At 38.8% G+C, this 13,695-nt stretch overlaps 1 protein-coding gene across 1 annotated transcript in view; it reads right to left on the bottom strand.

Moving 5' to 3' along the window:
* LOC133612669 (cGMP-inhibited 3',5'-cyclic phosphodiesterase 3A-like) overlaps positions 1–12,862 on the bottom strand; it is a 459,749-nt gene extending 446,887 nt beyond the window's left edge. The window contains exon 1 of the mRNA XM_061970296.1: positions 12,554–12,862. Coding sequence (XP_061826280.1) covers positions 12,554–12,655 — 102 coding nt within the window. The 5' untranslated portion in view covers positions 12,656–12,862. The remainder of the gene's footprint in view (positions 1–12,553) is intronic.
* Between the last annotated feature and the right edge of the window lie 833 nt (positions 12,863–13,695).

Genomic DNA, 13,695 nt, shown 5'->3' with positions numbered 1-13,695 from the left:
TTTTACATGAGTTATTATTTGTACACACATGGTGCAAAGTAATTCATGATTTGTTGAAAAAATGTTAGTGGCTAGCTAGTTAAAATGGGATATTGTGATTTCACAAGACTGTCTTAGAAGTGATCATTTGAAAATGTTCAATTTGAAAAATGTGCACTTAGAGAAAATATACAAATAAAGTGTTGCATATTGATATTTATCTGTTTATATATTTATAGTGAGAAATCATTAAGATGATCAGTGTTTCCACAAAGACAAATATCATTAATTATTAATAATAACATAGAGTTAAAGGTAAATTGAGCAAATTGGCTATTTCTGGCAATTTATTTAAGTGTACATATCAAACTGGTAGCCCCTGCGATGAGGTGGCGACTTGTCAAGGGTTTACCCCGCCTTCCGCCCGATTGTAGCTGAGATAGGCTCCAGCGCCCCCCGCGACCCCAAAGGGAATAAGTGGTAGAAAATGGATGGATGGAAACTGGTAGCCCTTCGCATTAATCAGTACCCAAGAAGTAGCTCTTGGTTTCAAAAAGGTTGGTGACCCCTGCTGTAGAGAAATCTTGATCGTTGGTTGACCTTTTTGATTACCTGCACAATAACAAGGTAGAGTACCTTTAGGACCAGTTAAATGTAACCCATTTTGGGAAACACCGAATTTCTGGTCCAGAAAATGCTATCCATACATTTATTGACAAATCTTTGTTTTTGTTCATTGTTAGTATTAACACTTCATTTTGTTTCTCATTACATAATGGCTCTAATGATCTATTTTTCATGTTTTTTTCGGACAACAAATAAACAGTCATATGTGCTCTTTTGTATTATTAGACATGTATATCAAATGAGAAAATACGATCGTACTCTCGTACTCCATTACATTTCCACATTCCCTGAATTCACACGGATGCGCAGATTGCAGGCGGTGACTATTTAGCACGATGGCTGACTGTCAGTCCCTGCTAGCTGGAGTCCGAGGAGACAAACAAAATGGCGTGCTAATGCCAGCTGGCGAGGTGGTCGGCGTGTTCATGAAGCTCTGTGCCGCTTCGCGGGGCTTCGAGACGAGCCGCTGTTGCTCCTCTGCCGCCGCGGGCTGTGAAAGTGCATGATTGGATTTTCAAGGATTGACGGAACTTGTCATAGCAGCACTAACATGAGATGGCGGGAAATGTATTACCCAAGGTCCCAAATTTAGCCCAATGAGTACTACAAGAACGATAGTATGTACATAATAATTTAAATAGGATATACTGTAGTAGAGTACTGTAGGTTATAAATAGCATAGGTTAATAGTACTGTATTATAAATAGCTTTGAATTAATAGAACATTAGAATAAACTGAGCCCTAACCCTGTAGTGCTAATAGAATGTAAAAACAATGATATCGAACTATGGTTGTCTCGATACCAATATTTCGGTACCGGTACCAAAATGTATTTTGATATTTTTTCAATACTTTCTGCATAAAGGGTACCACAAAAAATGCCATTATTGGCTTCATTTTAACAAAAAAATCTTACGGTACATTAAAGCATGTTTCTTATTGCAATTGAAGAACAATTTAGTCCTTAAATAAAATAGTGAACATACAAGACAACTTGTCTTTTAGTAGTAAGTAAACAAACAAAGGCTCCTAATTAGTCTGCTGACGTATGCAGTAACATATTGTGTCATTTATCTACCTATTATTTTGTCAACATTATTAAGGACAAGCTGTACAAATTGATTATTAATCTACTTGTTCATTTACTGTTAATATCTGCTTATTTTCTATTTTAACATGTTCTATCTACACTTCTGTTAAAATGTAATAATCACTTATTCTTCTTTACATTAGTTTTGGATGATACCACAAATTTAGCTATCGATCCGATACAAAGTAGTTACAGGATCATACATTGGTCATAATTTAAGTCCTCATGTGTCCAGGGACGTATTTCCTGAGTTTATGAATATAATATGAATTGTTTTAAAAAAGAAAAAAGATTTTGTGACGATAAAAAATATTGATGTACCGTATTTTCCGCACTATAAGGCGCACCTAAAAACCACAAATTTTCTCAAAAGCTAACAGTGCGCCTTATAACCCGGTGCGCTTTATTACGATTAATTTTCATAAAGTTTCGATCTCGCAACTTCGGTAAACAGCCGCCATCTTTTTTCCCGGTAGAACAGGAAGCGCTTCTTCTTCTACGCAAGCAACCGCCAAGGAAAGCACCCGCCCCCATAGAACAGGAAGCGCTTCACCCGCCCCCATAGAACAGGAAGCGCTTCACCCGCCCCCGGAAGAAGAAGAAAAAACGCGCGGATATCACCGTACGTTTCATTTCCTGTTTACATCTGTAAAGACCACAAAATGGCTCCTACTAAGCGATCCGGTTCATAAAAAGACGCAATCTCTCCATCCGCACACGGATTACTACCGTATTTCACAGCAACTGAACCGCACTGTGGAACGGGAGCACGTACGGTGAATATTCGCACCACAGGGAATGAGAAGTCATCCTTCACTGTGGTTCTAGCTTGCCATGCTAACTTCCACTCATGGTGATATTCAAAAGGAAGACCTTGCCAAAAGAGACCTTTCCAGCCGGCGTCATCATAAAAGCTAACTCGAAGGGATGGATGGATGAAGAAAAGATGAGCGAGTGGTTAAGGGAAGTTTACGCGAAGAGGCCGGGTGGCTTTTTTCACACAGCTCCGAAGGCGAACACACCTTCACTAAGACGGGCAGACAGCCTCGGACGACATACGCCAACATTTGCCAGTGGATCGTAAATGCTTGGGCAGATATTTCGGTCACAACTGTGGTCCGAGCTTTCCGGAAGGCAGGATTCACAGAACAACAGCGACACTGACTCCCGATGACTTCTACGAGACGGAACCGGCCATTTTGGATACCACGCTTGCGCAACTTTTCAATTCGGACACCGAAGACGAATAATTCGAAGGATTTACGAATGAAGAATAACTTCAGAAGGTGAGCGCTATGTTTATTTTGTGTGTTGTGACATTAACGTTCGAGCAACATTATGTTACTATTGCTCTACACCATTTTGAATTTTACTATGTTTGTGATTGCACATTTGCGTACATTTTGGGACAGAGTTGTTAGAACGCTGGTTTTCAATATATTATTAAAGTTTGACTGAACTATCTGACTGTTTTTTTGACATTCACTTTAGCGCAGCGTTTTTTTGACATTCACTTTAGCGCAGCGTAGGCGCGGCTTATAGTCCGGGGCGGCTTATTGGTGGACAAAATTATGAAATATGTCATTCATAGAAGGTGCGGCTAATAATCCGGTGCGCCTTATAGTGCGGAAAATACGGTAATCATAGTAGTGTCGACTAGATACACTCTTGTACTTGGTATCATTACAGTGGATGTCAGGTGTAGATCCACCCATGGCGTTTGTTTACATTGTGACGTCGGTGAGCTACGGTGTGTACTGAAGCATGTTTAGCTATTCCTCGTCCTGCAGGGATGATACTTTTAAGAAACTTACTGTATTTGTCGCCATGGAGGCGAGGATTAGTGATTTAGAAGTAGCTAAAACACTGCCGACTGCGGATGGACTTTAGCTGCTAGCTAGCTAGCCATGTCTTAAAGCACCTCTTCCTGAGGGCGTTTCTGCGTTATAACTTCACCTTTATCGTCAGTTTTTAGGCCAAAATGCGTCCATTCTCCCTTTTCTGTGTACAAACTGTCTGCTTGTAAGTACTCCGTGATTGTGCGCTGCCGAACATGCTCCTCTGCTCGTAAAGGATGACGCGCCGTCCTGCCTATAAAAAAAATATGGCGAACCGGTACTTTTCAAACAGAGTATAGTACCGTTTTTGATTCATTAGTACCGCGATACTATACTAGTACCGGTATACCGTACAACCCTTTTGTCTAGTACAATCACTATTTTATTTAAGGCCAAAACTGTTCTTCGATTGCAATAAGAAACATATGTTTAATGTGCCGTAAAATTTTTTGTTAAAATAAAGTCAATAATGCCATTTTTGTTGTCCCCTTTATTTAGAAAAGTATCGAAATACATTGTGGTACCGGTACCAAAATATTGTTATCGGGACAACCCTAAATGGTAGTATTACAATCTCTATCATCTGCCAAATGTATGTCATTTATATCAGTGGTCCCAAAAATTTGTCCCACAGACAATACCATAATATAATAATATAGATCAATACAGTCTGCAGGGATACAGTCCGTAAGCACACATGATTGTATATTTTTATGACAAAAAAATAAAATAAAAATTAAAGAAATACCATACCCTCTCCACCCCTTTTTTTGTCATAAAAATATACAATCATGTGTGCTTACGGACTGTATCCCTGCAGACTGTATTGATATATATTGATATATAATGTCGGAACCAGAATATTAATAACAGAAAGAAACAACCCTTTTTGTGTGAATGAGTGTGAATGAGTGTAAATGGGGGAGGTTTTTTTTTTGGGTTGGTGCACTAATTGTAAGTGTATCTCAGTGTTTCCCACAGGACAGGCATCTATTTGTGGTGGTGTGGTCGGGGGGTGGGGGGTGGCGGCGGCAGCGGCGATGACCAAGAAGAACGCGGAGTTGGAATATAATTACAACACTTTATGTACATATTTATATACAGATTTGAACAATTAGTTATTCACTGAAATATATTTATTAATTGTGGTTCTTACAAAAAATATATCTTATAAAATATAAAAGCTAAAATGTCTCTTAAAGCTCTGCCCCTTTAATTAGTGCATACATCATCTGTGTGAAGGAGTGAACATCCAACAATAGAATGTATTACTAACGAGCAGAAGCGCTCTATGTACAGTGCCGTCTAACCTTAAGCGGCAGCAGCTCAACACATGCAGGGTTCAACGTTAAGGTTTTTTTCTACTTGCCCGACTTCTCAAATCTACTTGCCCCAATATTTTTACTTGTCCTGCCTAGGTTTTTTTCTGGCTGTGTAGTGCTCATGGCTTATATCTTACTAAAATCCTTCCCATTGACTATTTACAACACTACACAGTATTTATTATTATTATTATCTATAATTACATTTAAATGGCATTGCAAACATGTAAAATTAAATGCTATTTCACATTATTTGACCAGTAGCAGTTACACCCATCTGAACAGGTCAGCCACCTGTTTAAAGCCCGATCACAGTTGAAATCTTGAAATGAAGGGCCTTTAATGGCCAAAACATTAACCTGGACAACATTTTAACAGCTGGTTGGCTCAGATTTGATTCTTTTCATTGCATTCACATGCTGCAGTGGACAGTGGACAATTTAGCTTCAGTATTAATGCAGTACCTGAAGCCCCGTCTCCACGTGTGTTTATTGACAACAGGGTTATAACCTGGACACGTTAGCTCGTCGGTATGGTAACAGGTGACTGTTACTGCGTGCGTCTGCCCCGGCCCCCGAGTCAAACAGCGGCGGTGTTAATGTAGCAGCGTCAGGCTGCTCACCGTCAGTGAAACGCTCGGTTAAATCGCGGATTAACGTTAAATATGACGAGCCGCGAGCGATGCAGCTATAACCTATCTCACCTGGTAGAGCACCCGCTGCGGCGACCCAGTTCGATCCCACCTGACAGTCGCTTTGCTCCGCGTCAATCCCCCCTCTCACCCCCGTCTCTCTCCAGCTGTCCTTTCAAAATAAATGCATTCAAATCCCGAAAATAAAAATTAAGAAAATCCGAGTCGGTGCTGCACACTGCACAGGTTCGGACCACTTTTGAACTTTTACTTCGTCGTCTTCTTCTTCTTCTTCTGGCCCACCAGGTGAATTAAGTGCTATTGGCGGAGTTGCAATGCATAGTAGGCTACCGCCACCTACTGCACCGGAATTGTAACTACAAGCTACATTTACAGACAGAGTCCCATTGCTTTTATGAGCGGTCGAGCGAGTCAAAAGCCGAAAAATCTATTTGTGGCGGACGTAAAACAAATAAATGAATGTGTGAGAAACACTGGTAGTATTACAATCTCTATCATCTGCCAAATGTATGTCATTTATATCAGTGGTCCCAAAAATTTGTCCCACAGACAATACCATAATATAATAATATAGATCAATACAGTCTGCAGGGATACAGTCCGTAAACACACATGATTGTATATTTTTATGACAAAAAAAATAAAATTAAAATTAAAAAAATACCATACCATATTTTTTTTCTTTATTTATTTATTTTTTGTCATAAAAATATACAATCATGTGTGCTTACGGACTGTATCCCTGCAGACTGTATTGATATATATTGATATATAATGTAGGAACCAGAATATTAATAACAGAAAGAAACAACCCTTTTGTGTGAATGAGTGTAAATGGAGGAGGGAGGTTTTTTGGGTTGGTGCACTAATTGTAAGTGTATCTTGTGTTTTTTATGTTGATTTAATTTTAAAAAAAAAAAAAAAAAAAAAAAAGAAATTTTTAATTTTTTTAATTTATTGTGCGGCCCGGTACCAATCGATCCACGAACCGGTACCGGGCCGCGGACCACTGATTTATATCATATATTGTCAATGCAGCGCAATACGAGCTCACACTTGACCCTCTCCTGGCCTTTTCAGTTCAAGCACAGTCCCTCTTAAAGTGTCGATGTTGCGCGGGGGCCAAGAGGACGAGGGCGAAACACGGACATCACACTCATTATAGTCATCATCAGCCGGATGAGGAGAGCCCAACTTGAGCTGTGTCTGTCCCCATCAGGCGGGCTGACAGTCACAAACGTTCACTCTCCTCATCAATTATGCACAGGCCAAAGAAGCCCTGAGAGGCAGGAGGCTACAAAAGGCAGCGCTGTGCTCAGTCCTCATCCTGCTTTCTCCTGCGCTGCCTGTGAGAGCAGGAGGCAGCCTGTCATCCCGCCAAGGCTGATACGTGCACATGTCCAGCATGTCGCGGCCGAGGTGAAGGTTACGTAACCTGGCCAGCAGTGACACGGTGTTTGGGAGCGTGTGCATCTGGGGACACGGTCAAGACATGCCATGTGCTCCCTGATCCCATTGGTCGCAGCCTGCTCATGAAAAAGTAATAGTAGAACAGTGCATTTACTGGAAGTCCATTGTATCACTGTTAAAATAAAAGAGACTAGAGCAGGGCTGCACAACTGGGGCACCGCAACGGTCCCCCAGGTCAGTTCAGAGCTTGGGAGACAAACATCATTGCAACACTAGAGTGCTCATGTGGTATAGAGCAGTGTTTTTCAACCTTTTCTGAGCCAAGGCACATTCTTGCCTTGAAAAAATCCGGAGGCACACCACCAGCAGAAATCATTAAAAAACTAAACTCAGTTGACAGTAAAAAGTCATTGTACCAATTGTTGGACCTCGAAAGGGATAAGCGGTAGAAAATGGATGGATGGATGGACTTTAAACCATAACCAACCATGCATCAATATAGCTATTGTCTTAAAGTAGGTGTATTGTCACTAGGGTTGCAAAATTCCGGGAATATTCAAAGTTGGAAACTTTCCAAGGGAATTAATGGGAATATATGGGAATTAATGGAAATGAATGGGAATAAACATTGAATGCCACATGCTAGATCTTGCAGCATGGCTATTAGCTAAAACAACCTGATTTAATGCAAATTTAGTTGAATTTCAACCCTGCACTCTGCATTCCTCCATCACATGTGCAGTGCATTCTTTCATCACACGCACAGATAATTCCCAGCATGCTACACACTACAGGCCACACTAATATTTGAGCCCAAGGACTTCATCCAGTCAGGTAAGTGTTGATGATATTACTGTGGTAAATATATTTGATCTATGGTATTTAAGTTGAAAAGAGATATAATTGCTTGTTACTGTATGCCTGTAGACTACTCCAGCAGACTTCCACTCAGGCTAGCTAGCTGTTCCTGTAATTGTTAAATGATTTTGGGGCCAATATCTCTAACTAGCTAGGTTTATGTACCACCACAGTCTCATAATGAACCGAAAATATTTCTCCGTTAGCCGTGATGCTAATTTTCTCTCTGTTAAATCCCATTCATTTATGCTAACAATGTTAGCGATCCCAATTTACCTTTTTTTGTGATCTGTAAAGTTCAACGAGCAAATACTAAATCAAAACGTGTAGTTTCCTCTGCCTTCTGTTCTGCTAGCCATTCTGTTGTCATACAAGAATGTAGGTTATAGTTTGATTTAGCATGCTGATTGACTGTTCATTTATTCATCTAGCCCAGGGGTCGGCAACCCAAAATGTTGAAAGAGCCATATTGGACCAAAAACACACAAAAAAAATCTGTCTGGAGCCGCAAAAAATTAAAAGCCCTATTACATACAGATAGTGTGTCATGAGATATAAATTGAATTAAGAGGACTTAAAGGAAACTAAATGACCTCAAATATAGCTACAGATGAGGCATTATGATGCAATATGTACATATAGCTAGCCTAAATAGCATGTTAGCATCGATTAGCTTGCAGTCATGCAGTGACCAAATATGTCTGATTAGCACTCCAACAAGTCAATAACAACGAAACTCACCTTTCATGCACAACCTTAAAAGTTTGGTGGACAAAATGAGACAGAAAAAGAAGTGGCATAAAACACGTCCTAGAAAGTCGGAGAAAGTTATACATGTAAACAAACTACGGTGAGTTCAAGGACCGCCAAAATTAGTAGGACAAAACGGCGCTCGCCAAATACTCGAATCAGTGAAGCATGTTTAATATAAACAGTGTGCTCTATAACAATTAGGGAGGTTTGTGTCATGTTTGTCCTCCTACAGAAACCATATTAAAACAAAAAATAGATTGTTTTCCCCTCATCTTTTTCCATTTTTCATACATTTCTGAAAAAGCTCCAGAGAGCCACTAGGGCGGCGCTAAAGAGCCGCATGCGGCTCTAGAGCCGCGGGTTGCCGACCCCTGATCTAGCCTATTGCTATTTATTTGACCATCAGTAAAATATTTTAAAGACTACTCCAATTGTTAAGCTGACTATTTACATCTGTGTGTGGCATTGCATTAGTGTTTTACAAGCTTCTCATCTTATTCTACAGAATGAGATGGACAGTGTCCAACTTTGAATAATCAAAAAATGGTCACAATTTCCAAACGTCCCGAGCTTAACTTCCCGTGGTAAATTTCCGGAAAGTTTCCGGAAATTTACCTGACACTTTCCACCCCTTTGCAACCCTAACTGTCACGACCTGTCACATCATGCCGTGACTTATTTTAAAGTTTTCCTGTGTGTAGTGTTTTAGTTCTTTAGCTCCTATTTTTGGCTGTGTATAAAATGTCCAAAATACAGTAAATATTGTTATGATCGTGTCTGTTACTACAATATATATAGACTTGCAGTGTGTATGTATGTATATATATATATATATATATATATATATATATATATATATATATATATATATATATATATACACCGTATTTTTCGGACTATAAGTCGCAGTTTTTTTCATAGTTTGGCCACGGGTGCGACTTATACTCAGGAGCGACTTATGTGTGAAATTATTAACACATTACCGTAAAACATCAAATAATATTATTTTGCTCATTCACGTAAGAGACTAGACGTATAAGATTTGATGGGATTTAGCGATTAGGAGTGACAGATTGTTTGGTAAACGTGTAGCATGTTCTATATGTTATAGTTATTTGAATGACTCTTACCATAATATGTTACGTTAACATACCAGGCACGTTCTCAGTTGGTTATTTATGCCTCATATAACGTACACTTATTCAGCCTGTTGTTCACTATTCTTTATTTATTTTAAATTGCCTTTCAAATGTCTATTCTTGGTGTTGGCTTTTATCAAATACATTTCCCCCAAAAATGCGACTTATACTCCAGTGCGACTTATATGTGTTGTTTTCCTTCTTTATTATGCATTTTCGGCTGGTGCGACTTATACTCCGGAGCGACTTATACTTAGAAAAATACGGTATATATATATACAGTGTATTATATAAATATAATGTTGGAGGGTTTAGAAGTTGTCTTTGAAGGCTACAACAGTGACTCTCATTAGCCGCATCTTGCAAAAAAAGACGTGTGTTCTTGTCTCTGATAATGATTGTGAACGATAGGCGAAGTTCTAAAAAAGTGACGTTCCCATTTAGAACTAGGGAAACTTGTTTAAAATAAAATTTCAAATCTTGGCAAGAGGCAAATAATTTGCAGAGCTCCTCAATTCAAGTGACAATAAAGTTATTTCCACATATGAAAATGCAGCTGCCGTGAGTTCCCTTTAAGACATGGATTGCCCCTCAGATGCAAGAAGCCAGAGTTAGCGTGACATGTCCGTATGTGTGTTAGAGATGCAGCAACAACCGGTCGCCAGTAGCTCAGGTAATGTGACCTGAGCAGGCAGCCAAACACAAACTTGGTGAGTCAGGTGCTTCCAACAAGATTCCTTCGCATGACACGTGATTAAATGTATTTATATTATCATTTGGTGCAGCCGGGCCGGAGCAGGAGGGGATAGAAAGAGGGGGAAAAAAGGAAGACAGAGGGGGAAATTGTGGGGGACAAGAGGGGGATAAGACAGAGAGGCAAAAACAACAACAATAGAGCAACATCAGCAAATAGGATAGAATAGAATAGAATGGAATGGAATTTATTGTCATTATATTTGCATATAACGAGATTAAGGACTCCAACTTAAGGTGCCGTAGTGGAAACAAATATGAAATAAAAATAAATCACATAAGTAATAAAGATAAAAAATTAGAATTGAAATAAACAGACTACTATCCAATAAAAACAATAAGCAATCCTGTACAATTTACAAAACAATATACAAAAAACTGTCCAACATACAGAACAAAACAAGAGTACTGGAGTAATAAAGTAATGGCAATCAGTGTCGGACGTATTGCACTCGAAGGGTAATATTGCACAGTAAGGTATTGGGGTAGGATATGGTATAGATATGTACAAATATGATGGTAAACGTGATAGCAAAGAAGCAGTTAGTCAAATAAATAAGACAGAAATGACAATGAGCATTATTACACTACAAATGGACAAATACCAATAGAAATATCACTATTGATAATGAACAATACCAATAATTTACCTCTATTATCAACAATACAGTTGTTCAAATGCAACAATACATATACGTAATGATAACTTCAGATACAAAAGGAAGCAGAAAAATGGAGAGGAAGAAAGAAGCAACCTATATTAACCTTGTAGATTGTTATAGTAACAATAGGTTAAGCTTTGTCAGTGTGCCATGTGCTACATATATATATATATATATATATATATATATATATATATATATATATATTTATTTATTTATTTATATTAGGGATGTCCGATAATGGCTTTTTGCTGATATCCGATATTCACCAAACCCTTAATTACCGATACCGATATCAACTGATACCGATATCAACCGATACCAATATATACAGTCGTGGAATTAACACATTATTATGCCTTATTTGGAAAACCAGGTATGGTGAAGATAAGGTCCTTTTTTTTTTTTTAAATAAATAAAAATAAAATAAGATAAATAAATAAAAAATAAAAAAAGGTAACAAAAAAAAAGTAAAACAATATAAATACAGTTACATAGAAACTAGTAATTAATGAAAATGAGTAAAATTAACTGCTAAAGGTTAGTACTATTAGTGGACCAGCAGCACGCACAATCATGTGTGCTTACGGACTGTATCCCTTGCAGACTGTATTGATATATATTGATATATAATGTAGGAACCAGAATATTAATAACAGAAAGAAACAACCCTTTTGTGTGAATGAGTGTAAATGGGGGGGGGAGGTTTTTAGGGTTGGTGCACTAATTGTAAGTGTATCTTGTGTTTTTTACGTTAAAAAAATAAAAAATAAAAACACATTACTGATAATTAAAAAAACGATACAGATCATTTTCGATATTACATTCTAAAGCATTTATCGGCCATCTCTAATATATATATATATAAATATATGCACATACACACACACACATATATATATATATATATATATATATATATATATATATATATATATATATATATATATATATCAGAATCAGAATCAGCTTTATTGTAATTACGCAGGGTAACGAGATTGAGGCCATTCCATACAGTGCGATGTGTGCATGCTAGAAAAACAATGTGTAAATATATAAAAATATAAAAAAATATAGAAGTGCAAGGAAAGGTGTGGCCCACAAATGTGACCCTGTACACTCTATAATGACCCTGTACACTCTATAAATATATATAAAAAACATTTTTACTTGGGACTTTTGTCCGCTTGGCGGGCCGTATTCGGCCCGTGGGCCGTAGTTTGGGGACCCCTGCGTTCTAAGTTCCAATCACCGCAGCTACTGTGCGGACTGGCTCTCATGTGGAGTTGCAGGAGCAACATGACGTTTCATTACCAGAAACATTAGGATCACCTTAGGGCCAATTTAGGATCACCTTAGGGCCAATTTAGGACCACCTTAGGGCCTCACAGCAGCGGCGGACTTAAGTGCCGTCAGACCAAAGTTGTCAGCATCAATTACATTCAGTAATGTGAGAAGAAGAAACGTACCTGATAATGGCCGACTCCATTTGACGTCACGTCACCGTTCCGTTCTTCAATGTATGGGATAAATATCCCCGCAGCGTGGCAGCATCCGAAGTGGGAGAACATCGCGTGGCAAACACTTCCACCAGCTCGGTGTTAATTGCCTCAGTAACACTTGCATTCATTCCGATATTATGACATGTCCACAACCCGCGACGAGGCTTCACAGCCCGGGGGCGAGGACTCCTCCATCCGCCCCTGGAGCTCCGCTAGTGCGGTACAGGTGACAAAAAAAAAAAAAAGTCCGACGTTTGTTATACCATGTCCACCGTGTGTCGCTGGACCATTGTACCCAAGTTTCCACGTACTTCTGCCCGCAGCTGCAAAGTGTTGCCCGGGCCAGAGAGTCTTGGTCCAGCTGTTCCATCAGGATCATCAGCGCCGCGGCGGCCATGTTGCCAAAGCCGACAGGTGGCAATTAGTCCAAGTAATTCGAAACAAACTGTGGGATTTTGTCGTCACTTTTGTCGTCACACTCATTTAAAACCTTAAAACTGACTTTAATGTTATTTGTGTCCTTCAGTAGTCATTTAATGTTGTTTGTGTGCCACACATCTTAGTGTGGTGTTAGGGCACACGTCTAATAAAAGTCCGCTTGGACTCCTCAGAAATGATTTGTTGCCAGCCAACCAATTTCATCAAGTCTTAAAGTCTTCATTTTAATCACAATTAAATTTAAAAGTACATCTTCAACTATCACTTTCCCATTATTCCTGTTGTATATAGTAGGTTTTGTACGATGGCATACTGAGCTGAGAGCTGAGCCTCCACCACCGAATATTATTGTGTATATATATATATATATATATATATATATATATATATATATATATATACACATATATGTATACACATTTGTATATATACACATACACACACACACACACACACACACATATATATATATATATACACACCGTATTTTCCGCACTATTAGCCGCACCTAAAAACCACAAATTTACTCAAAAGCTGACAGTGCGGCTTTTAACCCGGTGCGCTTTATATATGGATTAATATTAAGATTCATTTTCATAACGTTTCGATCTCGCAACTTCGGTAAACAGCCGCCATCTTTTTTCCCGGTAGAACAGGAAGCGCTTCTTCTT

Source organism: Nerophis lumbriciformis, linkage group LG10 (genome assembly GCF_033978685.3).
Source record: "Nerophis lumbriciformis linkage group LG10, RoL_Nlum_v2.1, whole genome shotgun sequence".
NCBI classification, from domain to species: Eukaryota; Metazoa; Chordata; class Actinopteri; order Syngnathiformes; family Syngnathidae; genus Nerophis; species Nerophis lumbriciformis.
The sequence above is the reverse complement of the archived record's forward strand: the minus strand, read 5'-3'. Positions and strand labels throughout refer to the sequence as shown.